Source organism: Anopheles coluzzii, chromosome 2, assembly GCF_943734685.1.
Source record: "Anopheles coluzzii chromosome 2, AcolN3, whole genome shotgun sequence".
Taxonomy (NCBI): Eukaryota; Metazoa; Arthropoda; class Insecta; order Diptera; family Culicidae; genus Anopheles; species Anopheles coluzzii.
Genome location: NC_064670.1, coordinates 12,023,344 through 12,046,252, shown reverse-complemented (window position 1 = coordinate 12,046,252; position 22,909 = coordinate 12,023,344). Strand labels below are relative to the sequence as shown.

General features: G+C 46.7%; 2 protein-coding genes across 4 annotated transcripts in view; both read right to left on the bottom strand.

Annotated features, from left to right (window-relative positions):
* LOC120952452 (heterogeneous nuclear ribonucleoprotein 27C) overlaps positions 1 to 22,909 on the bottom strand; it is a 214,784-nt gene that overhangs the window by 63,552 nt on the left and 128,323 nt on the right. The gene's annotated exons all lie outside the window — the stretch shown is intronic.
* Positions 1,427 to 22,909, bottom strand: part of LOC120949596 (nephrin-like) — an 85,599-nt gene continuing 64,116 nt past the window's right edge. For all 3 annotated transcript variants that reach the window (XM_040366993.2, XM_040366994.2, XM_049606606.1), the window contains exons 7-19: positions 19,442 to 19,514; positions 13,835 to 13,986; positions 12,913 to 13,063; positions 12,532 to 12,662; positions 11,922 to 12,075; positions 9,819 to 9,910; positions 9,323 to 9,713; positions 9,068 to 9,180; positions 6,658 to 6,759; positions 6,299 to 6,383; positions 5,061 to 5,179; positions 4,352 to 4,624; positions 1,427 to 4,223 (exon numbers count right to left, since the gene is read on the bottom strand). In XM_040366993.2, coding sequence (XP_040222927.2) covers positions 3,765 to 4,223; positions 4,352 to 4,624; positions 5,061 to 5,179; positions 6,299 to 6,383; positions 6,658 to 6,759; positions 9,068 to 9,180; positions 9,323 to 9,713; positions 9,819 to 9,910; positions 11,922 to 12,075; positions 12,532 to 12,662; positions 12,913 to 13,063; positions 13,835 to 13,986; positions 19,442 to 19,514 — 2,295 coding nt within the window. In that variant the 3' untranslated portion in view covers positions 1,427 to 3,764. The remainder of the gene's footprint in view (positions 4,224 to 4,351; positions 4,625 to 5,060; positions 5,180 to 6,298; positions 6,384 to 6,657; positions 6,760 to 9,067; positions 9,181 to 9,322; positions 9,714 to 9,818; positions 9,911 to 11,921; positions 12,076 to 12,531; positions 12,663 to 12,912; positions 13,064 to 13,834; positions 13,987 to 19,441; positions 19,515 to 22,909) is intronic.

Sequence of the window (22,909 nt, the reverse complement as noted above, 5' to 3'; positions counted from 1 at the left end):
CAAAAGAGTAAGAAATAAAAACGCAAGAAGCAAACACGGCGAATGCTACTTTTGCTACTTTCCCCAGCGCGCTCTACAAGTTTTGCTAGCACGATGTCGAGAGCAACCGGCCACTATTCGGTAGCGGAAAGCGGAAAGGAACGCTCGTGGGTTGGGTCGAAACGTTCGAAAATGACAACCTCCGGAAGGTCCCAAAAGCAAACCGTGGTTATCGTACAATAAAAGGGATTCTAATGAACATTTGTGCTACATTTTGTGCTCTTAGTGTTGGGCTAGTGGTTTCGGCTGCCCTCGGCACGCTACATACTTTCTGCCCATTCTCGTTCTCGTTAAAGCGGAATGAGAATATGAAAATATAATGCTCAACAGAAGCAATGTGAAAACATTCCCGGTGGAGCTACACAAACCGGAGATATTGTATGCGAGGGATCGTTTGTAAAAAAAAAACAACTAGGCAACACACCAAAATCAACCTTGTCGAATGTCCCAAGCGCTGTTTACCGAGCGAGTGGCACCGAAAACAAGGACGTTCGGGTGCAAAGAAAAAAAAGAAAGACGGACCCGATTATTCCACCGGACCACCATGATACCACCGTTTACGAGGCGACGGGGAAGCAGAAAACCAGCAAAGCAAGGGAGCAAACTTGTTGAAAATCCGGTCCGTGCTTCCGAGTTCCGTCCGGTCGTTAGTTTTGTTCGGGCGAGCCGCGCTTTTGCCGGCTGAGTGCCAGAGCGGGATGGCATTACACAACAGGCCACAGCACGAAGACACCGACATACACCGGTGACGATATGTTTACAGTTCGAGGTTTCGGGGTGGCATCCTGGGTGGAAAGTTCGGTCGGAAACGCACACTTTACTGGAAAGCGTTTGAGAAGTCGAGAGTCGAAAGCGAAAGATAAGTTCAGCTCAGTTCCCATGTTGCGAGGGCATTGCGATAAAAAGCGGCACCGTCATTGGAAAAAATGATTTTCCGTGACCCCGCACGACACACGGACGGCTTTGCTTTGGCCGGTAGAGAAGTGTGGCATAGAGGGTATAGAAGTAAATAACTGTGCCGGCAGTGAAACTTATGATACTTACGAAAATTAACGATCACCTTTCCGCGGGAAGGAATGACAGCATATCGCGGTGGGGGAGTACGGCTTTTACTTCGCAATACCATCGCAACCGAGCAAAAGCAAAGGTAACTCAGCAAAGGTGGATCCTTTCCACAAAGTTCTATTGACGGTTTCTGCGTTGTCGACGGGAAAGTTTACGCGCCAGTTTCGCGTTGTCATCGTTTGCATTGCGAGGGAAGTTAAGTGGAACTAATCATAGTTACTTGCAGGTTATGGTTTACTTACGAACCAAAGGCCGGTGGGTGGCGAGGGGTGGGAAATGGAGCTTCAGTTCAAGCCCCGTGTATGGTAAAAAGTTAAATAAAAGTCTGAAAAACCTTGTTTATTTGTACATCATTTTATTTTCCATTCTGTTTTTTTTTTACATAAAAAAATGAAACTCTCCGTAACGAACGCTCCCTTTCCCTGCACAATAGTTTTACTTTGTTTATTTTGCCACTCCTGTTCCCCGCCGCACTGCCTCACCTTCGTCTTTATATCGTGTACGCCCTCATATATATGAACGATTGATTAGTGTTTAACGGAAAAAAATCCAAATTAAAAGCAGCTCCTAGCGCGATCTCAATGCTTGTCGTTTGATGATTAATTCTTTTTTGGTGGACGATCATACCCACCCGGTGCTGTGGGGTTTGTCTCATTTGCGCCTCTCTCTCTCTCTCTTTACTCACCATGCACCTCAACATTGAATACATCGATACATTGAATGAAGAAATCGTCCTTGATTGGCATTGTTGTCATGGTTGGTGGCATTTTGCACCTGCATTTGTTACAAGAATTCGATTCGATTTTAAAACCCCCATGCTTCGATGGCAGAAAAAAGGGTGGAATACTCACTCACCCATCCTCCTTCGCTTCTTCGTTTACATTCACTCACTCATGTTCTGCTAGCTGGTTAGGGGACTTCCCTATCACTTTGTTTTGTTTGTTTTTTCTCTTTTTAATTTGAAAATAACCTTCCATCACCTACATCGTTAGCTAGGTAATTGTTTCCCCCCGGTTTTTCAGGCCGGCGGTTCAGGCCGGCTCTGAGTACTGACTACGCTACGGGTATGCTTCCAGCGCCGGTTCCGGTTGGATATACACGCCACACGTTCAATTGATTCTTTAGACTATCTTTTGCATAGGATATGTACAAAGTGAGGGGGTGCTATATACAGTGTGCTGCTGCACACTTACACTCTATCGGTATAACTCGTGGGCGCTATCTGTTTATTGTCCCTTGCTGTCCTTCTCCGCGTTTCTTTTGTCGTTCGCATTGTTACCTAAGCTTAGCCTACCATTATGTTACACACGTGCGGAGAGGGCAGCCCGCACAATCCTTCGTCCTTTGCCCACGCATACAATTACGCTACACTACTATTTCTACTACTCTGCACCGTAAATAAACTCTGAACTGGAGAGTGTGTGTTTCTGTAAAAATTTAACTAAATAATACTTTTGATTCTCCAAAACAACGTTCGATTCAGGCCGACGAGGGGCTAGTGAACGCTTCGATCCATAGATAACAGACAAACAGTGAAACAGTGGTTCAACAGCTTTCCCAATTACGCGTTGTAATAGGTTGTAGGTTCCAATTAACGGAGCACGTCGCACTGGCACCGAAACGAATGATATGAGGAACAAGGCAATGGTGAGGCAACAACAGGCTACATAATCGAATCGAATTGCGGTGTCAATGTAATGTACATAAATCGAAGAGCGTTAGTTTCACACCACAGTTACCACTGTCCGGCATTGCAGCCGGGTGAGCGGTCCATTGTGGAGTAAATACACACTTCCGATGAGCTAACAGAGGATGGGGAAGGAATAAGGGGTTTTATGGGAGCCGTTTGACATGGCCACCACGAGTCGAGTGTAGCGCAGTAAATGTATCAATTGAGTGATCGTGCACGTTCCTCTTCCGCTTTTCGTCAGTATTGATCAGCTCAGTTAATCATTAAATTATCAGTTCACTCGCACGTGCTTCGTGTACTTTTCACAACTCAAAGGAGCAGTGTGTTGAAATAAATGAACATAAAACTAACTAAGGATGAGTTACTGTTGTTGTAGTTGTATGAAAATAGGCTTGATTTGTGATAGGAGTGAAGAAAAACAAATTACTACCAATTAGACTAAGTTAAGCTTCAATTGTGTAGTGTGAAAGTAACTTAATTCCGGAAACTTCTGCTACATAAGAATAGTGGAGAGTATTGGAACTAAAAATTGAGCGTTTGTGTTTCTCGTCCGGCTGGATTTTAATGTCCATTACGCCAATTCCTGGTATACCCTGTGTTTGCCAGCGGATTTCCTTAATTTCTATTTCTCTCTCGTGACTCCCTCTCTCTCTCTCTATCTGTTGCTTTCCTCTTCTACTCGTGAAAATGGCACATCTTAGTTGTAGCAATTCACTTCCAGTTTGCAGTTTCATCTTTTTGCATGCAAAATTGGAAGCGCTTTTTAGCAAAAACTTAACCACAAACGAAGGACGTAGGCCGCGTTTGTGCCCGGAAAGCATTGCCCTATTCGTTAGCACCCGGGCAGCACCGGCTCGACCGCGATCGATGTCATGGCGGCTACATGTTCCGTCGCTTTTCACAGCTACCCTAGCTACACACACGTGCCGTGCCCACACCGTCCCCCACGGCTTACCTTTTACACACACTATCAACACTTGTCGACGCCGAGACCGAGCCCGGGCCCGACCGTACTGTCCAGCGCGGTGTAGTTGGTCGTCAGCAGCGGCATCTTGGCGGTGTAGATCTGCGACGTCGCGTACCCACCGTTCGACGAGGACGAACAGGAGGTCGTCTGCGAGGTGCTGAGCATGCTGTCGTAGCTGTTCGGCGTAAAGTCGCGCAGCGGCAGTCTTGTGTAGATGTTGGGCGAGGTGCGCGTGGGCAGCGTGGTGACCGCACCCGGGCCACCGGACGTGAGCAGCAGGCTGGCGCCGGCCGGTGCGCTCGTCGTCGTGGTGGTGGTGCCCTGGGGGCCCGCCGTCGTCGAGAGCAGCAGGGAGCCGAGCTGGTGCTGCTGCTGCTGGCCAGGGCTCGGCTTACCGTAGCTCCGTATCGGCGAGCTGTATATCGCATAGCCCGGGTTGGTTGTGAGCGATAGCTCACCGAACTGAAATCATGAGCGGCGCGCGTTGTTGTTTGTGTGAAAATACTTGTCTCAAAGTAAAGGCAAACTCGTCTCCTTCCGCTCAGTCGGAGCAAGAAATGCCATTCGTAACTAAAGGTACGCTTCCTTACCTTCTTGAAGCCATTCCCGCTCGGCGACATCAGATGGTGGTGGGTGGGCGAGTACGCACCGGACGATGCGGTGGCCGTGTGTCCGGCAAACTTGAGCCCGTCCGCATTCAGCGCCAACCGTTCGAACTGCTTCTCGTCGTCGTCCTCGCTGTTCTCGTGCGGTATCACGTCCGGGTTCTTGTCGTCGATGCTCGAGTGGCTGCCGATGTTGCGGCTGAGCGGTTCCGCGCTGCCCTTGTCCTGCTCGGTGCTGGCCGTCTGGTGGTGCTTCTTCTGCGCCGGAAGTACGGGGAAAGGAAAACAACAGCGAAGGTTAGTGCACAGGGAACGCGTTACGGCAGCTGCTGGTCTACTGATGTGCGACATAAATCTCTAGCCCTTTAAGCTCAGCTGCCTTTAAGTGTGATCTGTGTACGGGGCAAGTTCGCAAGAAAAAAATCTTCAGCATGTGTCTTTGCAGAAGTTTTGCCCAGCACGAAGGCATCAAGCACCTTAAGTGTGTCGCATATCCTTGTTTTCCGTTGGACTTTGTGCTCTCGAGAGACATTCCGTGGTGTGAGGTTTTTTTTTTTTACTTGCATATCACACACAGCATGTATTACATGCATGTCGGTGTGGGTGTGTGTGGGTGTGTGTGTGTGGGCGTGTGTTTATGGAGAAGGACTGAAAATTCAAGACGCTTCCAGAACACAGAACCATCCTTACTTACCTTCGTTTTGAACTTTACGAAAACGATGATGCACAGTGCGACCAGGCAGAGTGTCACGGCGGCCCCGACGAGAGCCCCCAGCAGGGGCGTAAGCTGCACGAGCACGGCCTTCGATGGAGCTGCGGGGAGAGTGGGAGGAAAAGGAGAACGAAAAAAGAGCACATGAAAACGACGTAAAACTAGAGCATAATTTATGAAACAAAACCGTAGCAGACGGAGACGGTCCCAACAGCACCACCGGTAGCTGGGAGCGACCATAATGGGATCCCGTGGGGCGGCTGCTGTACGCTTCTCGGCACTTGGCCATTCTGCCCCATGCCATTCGCTTCTTACAGCCAGCATTCACAAACACACACACGTACACAGCTGCTCGTTATTGAAAATGGGCCACCGGCACAACTTATGGCGCTCACTTATGTTCGTTTTGATCTGCGCTCCGCTGGAAGCACTAGCAGCAGCACCTTTAAGCCAAATAACCATCCGCGCTTGGGGGGGGGGGGGGGGGGGGGGGGATGGCACTCGGCAGTGGCAGCGGTGGTAAAAGTGGTTGTGGTAGAAAATGGTTGGAAAATTTGTTTGCCTCTTAGCTGATAGCTTGTTTCGATGATGCTGCGACTGGTAAGTTAGTGGCGTGGCGTGAGTCTCATGGAGCGCTGCTGACTTTTTGCTACCAGCCGATCGATTGTATTGAAGCATGGAACGGGGTAAAGGCGCTCTTTCTCTCCCTTAAAACACCAGCACACAAGCGTACAAAGTATTAGTGCAGGTTGGAATGGCTTTCACAAATAGATATGACAGTTCACACACTTAGTGCTATCATAATTATGGCTTTCAAAGTGAGGACTTTCATTGTTGAAAGGTGAATGAAGAAATGGAACGAAACATTCATATAAAATTTGCATTTTTGGCAATTTTAGGAGAAATAAATGCCTTTAAAACTATTGACATTACTCGGTAATGCATAATGCAATAGAGTAATGGCATTATAAAAGAAACATTGCTTTGCCGATTGCATGCTTGCAGGCGTTTTGTCACTCGTGTTATACGCGAATGCCCTTTACGCTTTCAAATTTTATCGGTTCAATCGTTTATTGGCAGGATTTTCAGCATTCGCGGTATAAAACGAAACTAATGGACATTTGACATTGTTTCATGTCACCAGAATTGATCAAACGTTTGTTATTAACTCGTTTTTGTTGTCAACAAACGAACATTCCCTCCCCCTAGAATGTACTTACCCGTCCTTAACAGCGGAGCCGGTAGCGTTTGTGCCTTCACTCGGTAGCTTGTCGGTGCCGTACCTTGCAGGTTGTAGGGCGTAATCTAAGAAAAAGAAGAGAAAAAAACACACACACACACAAATGAGACACAATGTACATAAGCGTGCAACATGAACGATAAAGCCCAACAGTAAACAATTTTAATAAAAATGTACCACCGGGAAGGAAATAATTGACAGTGCAAAGCGGAACGAACACTCTGTCCCCGGTCGGTTTGGGGTTCGCTTCACTTGACATCACTCTGCTGCTGGGTGGTAAATTACTGAGGGAAAAAAGAGACACGAGCACAGAAGTTTGAAATGTGTCAGCTGCCTTACCTTGATGATGAACTTCGTGTCACTTGGCAGCTTCTTCAGCAGCATCTCGGGGCTCTGGTAGCTGACGCTTTGCAGCAACTTTCGCTTCGACTCCTCGAACACCTGTGCGGGAAAAGTGGGAAAAGGGAGAGCAAACGAGCGGAAACAACACGTTAACCATCGCTTACAGGTTGCCTGTCTACCCTGCAATGTCGGTGGAAATTATCTTTACTGCCCTTTCGACCCCGTTACCCGATGCCCATAACGATACGGCACTTGCACTTGGGTTGAGAAAAATGGTGCAAACCCAACGACACCCAACGTGGGTGCAACGGAAATGGTAAGCAACAATGTTGACTGAATGTGCATCACGCTGTGATGCAGATTTTTGCCTTCCCCTTTTGGGAGATTCGGTGCTGTCAAAGGGATTGCTGCGCATGGACTACTAGAAGCATTTTTTATGGTTGCTATCGTTCCAGCCACTGCCACACTGCTGCTTCAGGGCGTTGTTCAATGTACCTTTGGAAATGCTAAACATTGTACGGCAAGGAAACATCCTTGCTGACCGAATGCGCATCTCGTGGCAGCTTATGCATTGTTTTTTTTTTATTACAGTGGAATTGTTATTTCCGTTTTATGTTCGCGGTGCTTTTCCGCTAGCCAGTGCTGTTACTGTCTTACCCCGTCTGCTCGAATCGTGTTTTCCTTGCGAGTGGGTTTCCCTCGCAGTGGCCGGGTAACAGACAGATCTGACGGACCGGCTTCACTAACCATCCGTAGCCGAAAAATTTAATTTTCTCTGCTCTTCAAAGCAAAACAGAGCGCTGGCACAAAAAAAAAGCTTGCGTAGTGAAAACCTTAAAGGACCATTTCTCCCCATTACCCCTTCGCCGCCGCCCATACACCGTGTGTCGACGGTTCGTTCGCGCGAGCAAGGTAACGATGCAACTTTTTAATAAGCGCAAGCTCTCGGGCGCTGCTCCTGCCTGGTGGGTGGTGGTGAAGCTTTTTCGCGCGTGTACCTTTTGCTTTTTTCTTTCTTTGTTGCACAGCGGCTTTGCCCTTCCGGTTGCAGTACGGCAGTGGAATGGAAAGGATTACATTCTCAGCTCTCGGGACAGCACTCCGCCGGTGAATGAGCAGTCGGGATAATGGTTTGGCGTGATGATTATGCATCTTTTGCGCGGCAAAAGGCGTCCGCCAGTTTTGCGCTAGTTTTTTTTGTTTAGTAGAAGGCGGGCTGCGATCTGTTTGCTCGGTTAGTTGGACGGTGGACGCGTTTGTGTGGCGCACTGTATGAGTTTTTATTTCCGTGCCGTTGTCCGCGAAGGATGAAGGATGATGTTACTGCGTTGAAGCAACATTTAGCATGGTTTGCTAGTTTAGCTGTATGGAGAAGATGGTTTTTTTTCATTCTCCAAATGGTATTTGTAATTGGACTAACTATTTATTCTGCTCGCCCAAGTGCCAGCTCTGCTGAGCGGGCATAGATAGAACGCAAAGGATGATGCATCGTTAAGGGTGGACTGTTGCACAGCAAAGGTTCTCCAAAAGTCCATTCAGTCCGCTATTTTCTGCTGACTTTACTGGACACACATTTTTCGGCAGGCACATGGATGGCAGTGGATGGCCATAAAGCAATTACCGGAGGACCATTTTTGTAAGGTGCTGCACTACGCTCATAGGCGAAGGAATGATTTACGTATGGTATAATTTACGCTGTTGAATGTAATTGAGTTAACCGTTTGATATGACAGTTACGATGTTTATGCTTTCTTTAGCTAGTTAGTGTTGAAAATGCTAAAACAGTTAATATTTTTAAAGCCTTGCTTAGCTTAGCTTGCTTACACAGTAACGGTGCTCAATTATTCATCAACTTTCACTGAAATTTGCTTGCTACTCATTAAGCTTTAAACATCAAACGCACGTCAATGCTCTTCAAAGAGACAACAAGAGGCATCGCTCAAACAACTGCCTGTCAGAAAGCACTTTCTTGCTCTTGTTTTCTTTACAAATGATACATTAATATGAGAGAGAGAAAAAAACGGGACAAACAGAATGGGGCAGAGATGTAGGTCAAATGATCTGTCACGTTCTGACAGGTTGATGTTTGCGAAACGTGGCGCGCTGTGTGATTTCAGATAAAGCACATCCATCATGCATGACACGAACCGTGCAAAACTGACAACGACTTTTCACACTTCTTGTTGTGACACCATCAACCAGCCGACCAGGGGGAGGGATAGTGGAGCAGCTTTAGGCAACTAACAACCCACAAGCGCTGTTACTAGTGTGGCTTAAATTCGGGGAAATCGGTTTCACGGTGGGCCAGTGTAGCTGCTTATTTAATTTTTCGATAAATAATTCATAACTTTCTGGCTTAGCGGTGCAGCATTGTCGCTCGAACAATGCTTCTTTGCCCCATACTTACATCGATGTGAAACTGCTGCGGTATTCCACCGTCCTTGCCAGCAACGCAGGATATGTGCACGGTGTACGCGGTCACATTCGACACGGTACAGCTCTTGATGGGATCGGGTACATCTGCCAAACAAAAACAAAAAAAGAAGGTCGTGTAGAAAAACGACACGTGTTAGAATCGTCCACAGGCGGTGACGGTGACGGTAACTCAATAGAAAATCAGATTTTCCCACACACTGCTCACGGGCTGCTACAAAATACTCACCAGCGACCAGTATGTGATAGGCACAGTGTCCACTCTGGCCGTAGGAATTGGTTGCCGTGCAGGTGATCGTACCGAAGCTGTTGAACGTGTCCACCCGGTACATGTACAGCTGGCCGTCGACCAGCGGCACCTCCTCCTTGTGCGAGCCCGAGTGCAGCAGGTGATGATGATGTTGCTGCTGCTGCTGCAGCTGCTGTTGCCGCACGGAGTGCTCTAACCGTTCCAGCTTCTTCCGTACCATCTCCTCCAGGCTGGGGCCCATGTGATTGGTCTCGAGGTCAATCTCGGCCAGCGCCAGGTTGGCCGCTTCCGACTCGACGTTCGTGTACGGTGGCAGCTCGAGCATACTTTCGAGCGAGTTGTTAAACTGCCACCGGAACAACAGATTTGGCTAGAATGTGGGGGGAAAGTGGATACGATAGAGAGCGTGAAATAATTGCGTTTTGCGAACACCGTAACGCCACCACGCTGTGTGGGGACGCTCAAGATGCATTACCATCGGGTTGGCGTCGATGTCGCAGGTTATGTTGACCGTTTGCTTTACCGCGGCACGGATAATTTGCGCCTCCGATTTGCACACCGGCGGATCTGGAAGTGGATCGGAATGGGAGTGTGGTGATGTGTTGAGTTTTGTTGTCAGTTAGGGAAAGGGGGCAACGTGAAAACGGTCTGTGATGGTAGTTAGTTTGAGCTTAACTTTTCACCGCTTGCTCGTTCCGATATTTACGATAAAGAAGTGTCATGTTGATCCTAACTTCATTACATGGCGGATCGCATTACTGCTTTGTCAGCAATTTGACGAATGATTTTGTACTGCGTATTGCAGGCATTTGGGCGTTTTATTTAAACAATGTGTCATCGTTTAATTAGGGGCAAGTGTCATTAATTAGAAAGCAATTGACACCGTTCAGCGCGTTAGCTCCGGTTGCATTATTTAAATTATTTCAGTAACTATGGATGAAATGAATGCATTTCAGTAAACCTTCCTGGCTTGAAAACTCATCACGATTCCACGAAAACCCAATGTGATGAGGGAGTTTATCAGTATGTGTCAGTGAGATATTGGAAATGCAAATTACTATTGGATCGAGCTCTCGGAATGACCACAAATGTGAGAAGCGCTGGTGAGACTGCAATAATAAGGTGAACCGGCAATAATCCCTAATTCCAACGACAGACACAAGATCCGGTGTGTTGAATTTCGTCGAATTTCGTAGGCCGTTTCAACGTTGGCCTATTAAATTTGCTCGTCTAACTTGTTGGATATTTTGGATAAGCTTAACCGGAAACCTGAAATGAGATGAGCTGATGATACCGGGCCATTGTAACACCAAATGCACGTTGCAATGTTAGGATGCATCAGCATAATTGCAGCTTCGCTTTCAACGGTGCAACGAGATGTTTATAAAATAAAACCTCAAACATTGGTTGGTGGGGGTTTGGTCTAGTTTTCACCATTGTCAGCGCGGTAACAATAGCTGCCATTTCGGGAGAATGGTGGCCTTTGTTTGGTCATTTCAATGCGCTAGCTTGCACAAACTATCTGCGGTTGAAACAGAATGGTTGGGTGCTGTGCCAGTGCTGTGCTGGTGTGAGGGTATTAATGTTGAGAACAAACAATGAACGTGATGGGGAATTTATATGTATTAAATTGTTTGAATTGAAGGCATATAGGTATTACGATGGTGGAAGCTGGATTTTAGCCACACCAAACGATGGAGCTCAAACATTTGGCTGATTCATTACAAATCCAGAATGTATATCGGATAATCCACATTTGAAGCTTTTTCTTCTATGTTGCAACTCATGTCTACAAACTTTTTTGGCATGCCCTAGATTTGGATAGCTCCCTCCTCATATTCGATACATTTCATAGCTTATAAAGATGTTGCACATTTTTCACGCACAACTCAACCTCAATAAATTACGTTACGCATTGCAACCGAAGGGTAGGAGATTTATACACTGGACGGTCAAATTATTTACGAGCCGAACAGGACACCCCATTCGCTTCCAGTTTCAGCACGAAATCTGTTCCGGCTAAAGAATGGGGTTGTCCGGCCTGAAAAAAAAACACCAGCAAGCATTAATTTCCGCTGTTCATTAATACATTGAAGCGAGGGATGGCAAAAAAACAACAACCAATGCCACTCGCAATAAAATGTGTTCCTCACTGACAATGAATCAATGATGGTATCGGGTGTGGGAGCGAAATTTCACCATTTCTTTCATTGATGACCAAAAAAAATCACATCCATTCTTTGTTGGCAGATGCATCCGTGCGCAAGAAGAGGCTCGTGCAAATAAGAGGACCGGACATGAAATACGAGCTTGATGAGTTTGGGCTACGGATGCCCGTAATCTACCACTGATGGCGCAATTTCGATCAGCTTGGAGAGAAAAAAGTGCATTGTTCCGGACAAGGCAGCGATCAAAAAACGGACGAAACAAATTAAGCTCTCGTCGGTGGTATGTACAGTATGTACCATGGCACACAAACAAGAACATTAAAAGTGTAACAAATTCATCCCGCTGGATTGAGGGTACGTGATGCAGAGCATGTAGCGTGATTGGATTGTAGTGGAAAGTTATTAATTACATTTGATATCCAAATAGAGCTGATTACTGTTGACGGTGCCTTCGCTGTTTGACGCCCGGCACATGTACTCGCCGTGCGTGGATTTGGTGATGCTCTGCAGTACGAGCGTCTGATTGGACACGATAATGCCGCGTGCCGACTGTAGCAGCTTGTTCTGTAAGTAAACCGATAAGCAAAGAATGAACGATGAGGATATTACTTTACGGCCGTAAGGGATAAGCTTCGTTTGAACGTGACTTTTTTCTGGCGGTGGCGCAAATTGATCTTTGTCCTTTCATTGGGCGCTGATTATGTTGTCAGATGATTGCTCGGCTCTTAAATCGATTATTTTTTTGAGTTTAATAATTTTTGTGTAAGTGACTTTTAGCACTGCACTAAAGTGTTGAGCGCCATCTGTGTGTAAATATTGGAAGCTACATTATTAAAGTTTCTAAATTCTTTTAAAATCTCTCGCGGACGTGCATCTTTAAACAGTTATTCATCATAAATCATTGAAATTACAGGCTCTGCAAACAACACTATTCCATTTTCCAAAAGACAAAGACCAATCTACCACGCAAGCATTCGCCACGCGCATCAATGACGTGCAGGCGTGCGCTGCTGTACTTACGTTGTGAAACCATTCAATTTTCTTCACCGGTGGGTTCGCCTTGATGTCGCACTCGAGGTACACGTCCGAGCCTTCCATCAGGTTTTGCGAGTTGAGGGGCGCCCCGAGCGCCAGCGATATCACTGGCACGTCTGTACGGCGTGAAAAAGGTGGCCCGAGAAATGGCGCGAAAGAAATGACGCTGCTTTAGTAAGTGTCCATGCTAAAGGTAAGGTATGATCATTTGATACTGTGCTGCGTGCTAGCATCACAAGAACGACACGGCAAAACCATGCCCGGCAGGTAATTGATGCAGGAGAGTTTTTGACTAATTTACACCCACTGGGCCAAGGGAGCTCAAGCTCAAGGACGCACGCACGCTCGACGGTTTGGACTACTTACGCTTGACGTTCAGCACGTGGGTATCCTTGAGCAGTACGGTCGGACCGTCTCCCTCGCTGTAGCTAATTGAGCATGTAATTGATTTTTCATTATCCTCCGGACCGGGCACGAACACCAGCTCCGATACGGTGACATTTCCGTCGTTGGACGTCTACACACGAGGTGTGGGAGAAAGAGAGCGAGAGAAAGAGAGAGAGAGAGAGAGAGAGAGAAACAGGGAGAAGAGAATACACAGGATACTGGAGGTTAATGGAGTGGACTTTACGGCAAGATATCACGATAATTTGTAAGTCGACGCGTTGCAACGTTCGAAGTGAGATTATCTCACGCGACAACCGAGCCAAAAGTTTCCGCCCCGACAAATGACAAACTTTTCCGTAAGTACGAGTGTTTATGTATGTGTGTTTGGGTGTAGGTGTGTAGTGTACCTGTATAAAATCGATGCTTTACGTACTGCAGTAGAACACCAACAAAATTGGGGCCGGTTGAATAGGGAGAGGCAAATCTTGCTAGAATAATTAATTTGAGATTTCTTGGAAAAGTTAAGCAAAAGGGTATAAAGGCTGTTGCTTGGGATAGCCAAAAAGCCGACATGAAAAGCTTGTTGTTGTGTGTGTATGTGTGGGTGTGTCTTTAGACCTTTTTTTTGTAACACTTTTGCTTCCTACAAGAGCTTCAGCGAGCTGCACATCAAGCCGACATCATTTCAAAAAAGCCCAACCATGCGAGCGAAAAACGCCGAAAACCTTTCTCTCCCTCCCAATCAAGTCTCCCGCAAGCAGACGAACAGGAAAGCTCTTCCTCCCACCGATGTAGGTCACCGCGCCGGTTGGGTCCTCGCCTCCCACGAGCACCGACACAAAAGAATGTCGGGACGGCCGGCCGGTGAGAGCAGCCGCCATAGAACCGCCATAGTACGTACCGTTTGCGATGAGCCACGGATGACGGATGATCCCTTCGTCCAGACAACGCTCGGTGCCGGCCGGCTGCCGGCTGTGGTGCAGGATACTTGCGTCTTCACGCCCGCCGTTAGCGTTTCCCGCAAGCCCTGCATCCGCACGTACAGTGGTGGTACTGCAAAAGAATTAGAAAAGGGGAGAAAAAAAAAACAAGCACACACAGGATTAGAAAGACGGCAGGCACTAGACGAGAGCGCCTTTCTGGGAGGCATTTTTTCGGAAGTGGGTACGGTGAGATGGGTGGGGGACGTAGGGAAATGAATGTTGTTTTGTAACTAATTGGATCGAAACTGACAGTGATTGAAGCGATGTTTTTCGGATGCGTAGTTTCTTGCTTCCTCTTCTTTCGTTTCACCCCGTTTATCTTCTTTCGACTGGTGCTGGGGCTGGTGCTGGATGTTTTCCGAGCGGTGTACGCCGCCGAGGAAGGGTGTTGCAAGAGTTGGTAACGAGTTTGGGGTAGCAAAAACCCTGGAAAGCTGACATCAATCGTTCTTGCAGCTTCCAGTTCGTTCGATCGATTTTCAAGCGCGTGCGAGGTTGATTTGACGTTGGTCGTTGGATCGATAATTTTTGATAGCAACAGGGAGGTGAGAGGTGGTTGGATGGGATGAGTTGGAAGCAAACGGGATGGGCCGCAAGTGGAATCAAATTTTTCAATCCCCCTCCACAATGAGGGTCACGGTTCGGTACAGGGTCGCTGTTGTTTTGTTTTGATGTTTCTTAAGAAGGCGATGAAAAATGATACTTCCTTCAGTTAATTATGTTATGCTGTTAGGAAAAAAGGGGCATTTTATACATGTTAATGAATTTGCCTTTCAGTGGGGTAGCTTTAATGAAGGCAATTGCCGGGACTGATTGCTTTTCAAATTGGAATCAAACAAATGTCTGCAAATGTGTTCAGCTTAAAACGCTTTTAATCTGTTCGGTCGCTACCTTTCGGGCGCAACACTTTGAGACGTGAGACGTTAATTCCATTAAGCAGATAATGGGCAATAACAATTACGATAGCGTTTACGCGCACTCAAACTGAACCGATCGTTTAGCTGCAGCGCGTAAATAAAATTTGCCCTTTAAACTGTGAGGCAGCTCGAGGTGACATTTTAAAGCACTAAAATCAACGTTCGATTGCAACTGCAACAATTAACCAAATTGCCCACACTGCTTGGGTGAGTGATAAGGGCTATCGGGTGCGCGTACTCTCTCTTCCAATCTCAATCTCTCAATGCTATGCGCGCGTTAAGTGCTGATAAGCGGCTTCTTAAAAGGTTTAGCCTTTTGAATAGATAAATGAATTTTAATTACACCCAACAACCAGCGCACACTGGTGGTGTGTGACATCTTTTTGGAAGACTAATAAATATTTCATTAGCACTAACAGCGTTACCCACCACGATTAGGCATCGACACATAGTGGGGAATGGGTTTGTCAGGAAACGGAAATTAACCCAAACATCCGATACGCGTGTGTGTGCTGCGGCAGCAGCGCAAACCGTACGCAAATCTAGGTCTAGCGTTTTTGCCGCTTCAACGCACCAAATTGCTTCCCAATTTTGGCAGGAAATCTCGCAAACGTAAGCAAATCAATGAGGCTTGTGGAAAGGGTCTGCAAGCCAATGGTGAGGGTGTTTGGAAACCTAAATAGATCGGAACCACAACTACAGCAACGGGCGGCAGCACACACCGCCTCCTAAGATGCAGAGGTGATGAGTGAAACAAACGGTTGTGTCACACCATGTTCGTTGTTTTAGAGTGTGTTTGTGTTGTGTGTGTGCAGAGAGTTTGGGTTACGAATGTTTATATTATTCCGCAAACGGGTGTATCTTGCCACCTAACCCCTTGCGGCTACACGATATCTACCCTCCCAGTAGTGCCCGGTAGTAGAGTGGAGCACGAGTCTTCTGTCGTCAAAGGCTCACCATTAGCTATTAAAGCGAACGGGTGAGTTATGACATCCGAATCATCATTTCCTGCTGCTGCTGCTGCTGCTGCTGCTCTACTGTTTACCCGAGCTCCTCCCGGCACACGGGGGTTCATGTTCGGCCATGATCGAAAACTCGGCAAAAGGGCACGCTTTTTGCGGGTCACACTCTTCAAACAACGGAGGAGTTGTTAGTAAAAGACGCGGCTGTATCATAAATTCTTCTATCGTCACCAAACCGTGCCACCATAAAACCGCATCCAAGCCGAGAGAGACACAGAGAGAGAGAGAGAGAGAGAGACTACACGATTCAATTATGATGCGCCGTGCTATCGCGATGCTGTTGCATGTTTCCTAGCCCCCAGCGTCCTCGAACAGTTTTATCACCCAACCAGGCAGCATCGCCATCGTCTTCTCCCTCATCTAGCCCATCTACTAATCTACAGCTTTATGGGGTGCAGCACGGCAACGGTAATAAAAACCGCATTCACAAACCTCGAGCCGCGGGTGCATTTTATCGAAATCGTCGCCTGACAGCTCCGAAAGGAGTGGGGCGGGTGCTTTAAAGCCAGAGCGCTGCGACCAGCGGCAAACGTGTTCGGGATCGACGAAATGACATCATTATCCGGGCGAACCGATGGCAACGAAACGTCACGCCGCTTGGGCCGAAAGAGAGGTTTTGGGCGGGTAGGATAGAACGGATTCTAGTTCCGCATTTGAGCCTTCCCCGGCTGACGAAATACCGTAGATTGGGGTTCACTTTGGTTGGTTTAAAAATATTTGGTGCTTCGGACTGTTTGTTTTGCTGCTGTGCACGCGATCGGAAACATCCGACTGGTTTGATGAAAGGGTTTTGAAGTTATTTGTCAAGGCGTGTTGCCGCCGTGCCGTGGAGTTAGTGTTGAACAGAAGGAGATTGTGAGCACTTTTCGTTAGCTAGCGAGAACTTTTAGCACGTGTTGCAAAGTCATTTAATAATACAAAGGACAATAACTATTACCGTTCAACGCTATTTTTACAACATATCAAGATGTATTTGCATGTGCAATGAATTAAGTTTCACAAAGGCAGCGCACAAACCCATGTGTAAGCATGTTGCTGTACAACACTCTAACGCAGTCACAACAACTGAAAAACCCACTTAACCTTTCCGAAACCGGGCAGTGGATCAAAAAGCGCTTTTTCAATTTCCTCGGATGACCGGATGACCACTTGACGATGCTTAGCAGCTCATAAAAAAACACACACACACACACACACACTGCGAACATTGTGTGCGTCCGTTTGTGCAGCGTTCTAGCACCGTTTGTTTGGCCCTTTCGAAACGGGAACGAGCGACTGCACTTGAAACAAAATAGGGAAAATCACATTTGCTGCTTTTCCATTCCAACACGGCCTGCACACAGATACGGACAATCAAAGGAACGCATAGCCGGCACGGCACAGGATGGCAATGTCGGCGTCCTCAAGTGTTTTTGCTACCACTCTTCTGCCTGTGTGGCACTCTTCTGACCGGTTCGCAACGCAGCACCGCGTGCACGAGCTTCCTTTCCTTTGGTGTGAAGGATGGCGAGGTGCGAGCTGCATGCCTTCGGTGATTCTAATGCCGCTCGAGCAAACTCGTGGCATGTGCATGTGCAAACGGCGTCCAGAGGTTGGTTCCAACGCTTCAAGGATGCTTACCGCTCAATGGAGGATCCTTTTGAAGGGTGAGTGAACGTGTGTGTGTGTGTACTTTTTTTTGGTGAACCGTTGCTTTTTTTCTACCTTTCTACCGCTTATGGTATCGCAATATCTAACTGCACGTTCTAATCCATCCGGTGGTGCCGTTTCGTGTGCCGTGATATGTTAGCAATTTTAGCGTTGGGAATCGAGGGCATCGAGGGCAGATTTCGCTTCATTTTTTTGCTGGTTAGCTGCTTCGGTGTTTTGTGCCCACAGCTGCAGTCGTTGGCGAAGGCAGGCAGCGCAGCATCTCTCGGGCTTGCTGCGAGCAGTGATAGTGAGGTCACAAAACTATCGCTTTTCGATCGCGTAAAAGCAACATACCAGGATCAAGTACGACCCGCTTCGGGTTGGTGTGGGTGTGTGTCACGTTTCGTAGAATTTGTCGTAGGTTGTGTTTTCTTCGCGCGGATTTGTCCGGAGATTGATGTAGCAAGTTGGAGGAGAAAAAATAGCATAACAATGGATTGGAACGTTGGCGGAAATCTATTTAATGGCGCATAGGAGTCTGTCTGTGTGTAGGTGACCATACTTGACTTGACTTGGAACAAATTGGAAGCAGCAACCGAGCACACGGAAGGAAGTGAGATGTCTCACGTTCGCTGACAACGATGGTAATTTTCGATGTATGAGACTGACTCCTGCCGTGGTGCCTGCCCTTGCTGGTGGATAATTGGTGCGTGGATCGAGAAAGCTTTCTTTGCCTGCGGCTTCGTTAGTAGTGTAAAGAAATGGGAAGAAAGCGGGAGCTAGTGGTGGTTTAACGTACGTTAAGATTGAGTTGATTTTTATGCGCAATGTATTGCATTCGCTTGGTTTCGCAGCAAAAGGTAGCAATGCTTTGAAGAGTATGCTATTACAATGCTATCAACTGAACACACTCCTTTGCGAAGCGTTTAAAACATATGTTGCCACATTATTAAAGGATGCGATGGATTTAATTATACACTCCGAACCGTCGAAGACCGCCAACACAAACCACAAACGTGCGGCATTCAATCAATTTCATGGGATTTGCAAAATAACGAAACAAATGAAGCCATATTATCTGTGTGTGTGCATGTTTCGAATGGAGACATATGGAATGAATATCACAGCGATGTGAAACATGATTTAATTGAATTGCTTATTAAATTTACAATACACAAACAAATCATTGTACAAATTGATGTCCGATTGAATTTTACAACAGTCTGCAACCATACCAAACACATTAATATCCGCCGCATTCTACCATTGCTACACAATCATGCACATGCAGTCGGAAAAGTGTGGTCGATCCGTTGTTAATCGATCCAATTGCTTCCAATTGGAAAACTATGCCCTCACCGCTAGTCCACCTGTAGCGCGCTCGCTAGACACACAAATGGATTGGATTGGAAATGGTTTCAATTTTTAATTAACACATTCTAAGCACCGCTTGCGAAACCAACTTTGCGAAGAGCGGTTCCGGGCAGTTGCGTTTTGTTTTGCGCGATAGGATCGTGCCGCTATTAAAACTTGCTCTACCGGGAAAAATGACTACATTTGACTGTGTTGTTGTACTGGCATTATTGTTGTTGCTGGTAGTGATTATGACAAGGGAAAGTTTTCCCAACCAGCACTAGGGCACAGTGCGCTTGCGAAAACAGTCCAGTCGATGGGACCATTTTTCGGTGGCTGGAAAATGTAGTTTAACATTTCTTGAACAGGTTCACGATGTTCGCTCGCGCACGATGTTCGAGCCTTGGGAAATGAATTTGGCTCACTTGGTAAACGATCTAATGCGAGCGTTAATGATTGGAAAAGTTTACCGCAACAAACCGAAACCGAAACCGAAACCTGGAGGGAGCGAGTGTGTGACGATGGGTGCAAATGGATGATGGAAGATTGCGCGAGCCCGCTGGCAGAGCGCTACTCATTTCTCAGATATATATATACTTACGCTTCATGTCCAGCTTGACGGCGCTGGAAAGCGGTGGCACGACGTGACCGTTGCTCGCTTGGCACGTGTAAACCTGCAAATGGAAGGGAAGAGAAACGAGGGTACGATAAACATTTGTTCATAATTAAAACTTTACCTTTCCGAAACGCCCGAATAGCCCGCTCCCTTGGCTGACGCATCGCAGCCAAGCGGGATTGGCGGGTGGTTCACGGAGGCGGTAGGTGGGAGTAGTGGTATGGTACCCATCGCGGGTTGTTGTATTTATTGCACAAAACAACCGCCAGCACAAGTCTGATGATTGTCGATGGTTTGCCACTGTTCAACCGGGACTGGTGGACATGCGATTCCGATAAGCAAAGCTCGCGCAGTTGGCGGGGAATAAGAAGGTTTAGCACGGAACTGATCTACGGTGGGCTTGGTGGATGGTTTTTTTTGGTCGAAACACCACTCGAAACAGGACGTGATTGATTAGTGTTCGTGTGAAAGTTCAATCCAGCAACGGCATTGGTAGTAGAGTTGAAAGTTTTGCCACTGGCTGCCAATGATTGGGGCAATTACTTTGCTCGATCGTTAAGTGGAAGGATAATAAATGTAAGCGTTGTTTAATAAATGTATCTTTTTTAAATTGAAATCCGCAAGCAAAGAACATGATTTGGATAGTTTTCTTAGTTACTCAAAATTCATTCGAAAATGGTAAAAAACTGGAACGTTATGTAGGCTATGTATGTAATTACAAAATATTTAAAAAATCCTATTAAAGTCAAAATAAAAAATGAACACAAATTTCACAAATTGTACGGTTTAATTGAAAAGAAAGGAAATTAGCCCAATATTTGTACACTACTTGAAAGCCTAAACCCCTCAAAACCCTTGAATAAATAACGTATCCTGAATGTAATCACCTTTTGCATTGCATTCTTCCTCCTCCCCATGGAAACACCATGGACAATTTATGAACAAAACGGTGATTAATGTTCAATTGTTTGTTTCTCATTCCGCCCACCACCAAAACCCTCGGACTCCTCGAATTTACTGCACTCGGATTTTCCTTCCGGTCAGCAAGCTCAGCCACCGTCGGTACCTGATGCACCGATAGCGCGCACACACCCACGGGGGCTGCGCTTTATATTGAACGATTCAATCGCAAGGATTAAGCCAAATCTTTCAATTCCATCGCTCTTCCTTCCCGAAACAATGGAGCAAACACACACACCCACACTCATGTGTGGTGGAATGATTTATCGTTCCTTCCGGTGGTGTGGTTCCGTACATCCGAAAATCCAACCCCCGCCCGATTACGGGGCCGTTTTGTTCGATTCGTTGCTTCGTAGCCGGTTGAAATGGGGATTTATTTTTTTGTTGTCGGACCCGTTTCTTACTCTTGTATTGTTTTCTTTTGTGCGTATGTGTGTGTGTGTGTGTGTGTGCTCCCGATGCATGATAATGACAACACAATGGAGTTCGTGAGGGGTTTAGTGTCAGTGCATCGTTACCGAGTTATCCGATCGGATTTTGTTCCACCCCATCATCCACCCATTATCCATCCACCCCTTCCAAAATGGGTTTCCGGTGAAACCGTTGGTTTTTGTGTGCTGACGATGACTTTCGGCTAACGCTGGCCACTAGCCATGAGCGGGCATTTATCGATCCACGGGCACGGGGGGGTCATAACAATCGAAAAAAGCTTACCAACATCAACATCATTATGCTCGTCATCATCATCATCAACATCATCGTTATTATTATTAGTGTTACGAAAATCATAAATCGGTTTCCTGCTACCACGTGCTACCTCTCCTGGACGCATCCGGACTAGCTTCATGCGGGCAGGAAAAATACATATTCACACGAACACTCTCTAGCAGGTTCAACTTGGCAGGAAGTATAAGCGTAAAATAAACACTATTCAAACTCCGGTCTCGACCACTTCCGGTGCGTGTGGTATGAACAGGCCACAGCCAAAGCAACGCAAGGTCAAGCGAGAGAAACACTTTCGCGCTGGAACACGTTTTTTTTTTTGGGGGAAAATACATACCGCCGTAAGGAAAGCTGGAGGCGCACTCTTGAGCCATCCCACGCCCATGCTAAGGATATTCGGCGCTAAAAGAGCGCAGAAATGGGGTTCCTCGTAACCGACAGAGCGAGAGGTAAGCGAGGGAAGGTTTGCATTTCTCCCTGCCCTCCGCTTCAAAACCGACAGAGGTTAATCAATCAACCGTACTTAACCGAAAAAGCGAAAACCAAGGAAGGATAGTTTACGTCACTCGGGTTAAGTTTAGGACTTTTTCTTCCTTCTGGATTTTATCAAACCTTCCTTTAGGGCTTATACAAAGGTCAATCTTTGGTAAGCAAACGATGATTGAAAACCAAAGAAATAGAGGAAGAGAGAGAGAGAGATCCTAAGAGAGAGAAAGAGAGCGAGCAATCGGAACGATATTCCCTTCTCAGCAGAGTGTGAAAACGGTTCTGTAGCTTGCGTTGCTTTGGCTGACCTCAAAAAGTGAACTACCACCAGCTTTGTGGTCGTTCCACAAAACCACAAATGGCTTAACGTCTTTCAGACACAGTATTACACCGCACGACGGCAAGACGGCTGGCTCAGCCAAGGGTTGGGCTTGGCTGGCGAACGGAAACCCGATAGGTTTTCCGATTCCGAAGCCTTGCGGAAGGTTGGAATGGGTAGCCATTTGTCCCAGGGATAATTATCGGTACCGGACCGGCATACCCGCGAGACACACGAACTTTCTTGCAATGTTGCGTTGGAGGCGGTAAGGTGAGCATTGTACCATTACCTAGGGGCTGTTATTAGTGGTGACAAAGTCGTTGTTCGATGTGCTGTGTTATTTAAAATCTCCAAGAAAACTGCCCCTCACACCCGAACGCTACGACCGAACACGTATCGGGCTGTTACGAGTAATCCAATTGTAAAGGTCATTGGGCAAAGCCATGGGTCATCGATGTCGCCGCTGTGCTCTGTGGGTAGTTTGTGCTTAAGGTGAGGAAATAAGGTTGTCAATGGCGTATGCTGGGCCATCGTTGTCGCGACGGGCTTAGTTGCGACGAAAAGCGTCTTTAAGGTGGCTCAATTGAAGTAGGTTCAAAGGAGGATTAGCCGAAGGACACCATTGAACAGGGTAGGACAGGTTCCTGTCGTTTGCGATTCATAATGATGTAGTTTTGTGCTGGCTATTGTTAGGTCATGTAGGATGCAATGTGTTTGGACTAAAAATACTTTGCTTAATATCAGTATCATTGGATTTTTTTATCTTTCTATTTGTAAGACACCTTTTCTAAGATTAGTGACTCATTCGGGGAAGGAATATGTAAGTCATCCAGTGTATTTCTGGGCCCACAAAATCGTAAATCATGAATGTTGTCTATTTGGTTCTATTTTTGTGATGTCCTTGCCTTAAGTAAGTATTTTTATCACTTCTCATCGAGATAGTAGGGGCCGAAAAAAAGCTGTCA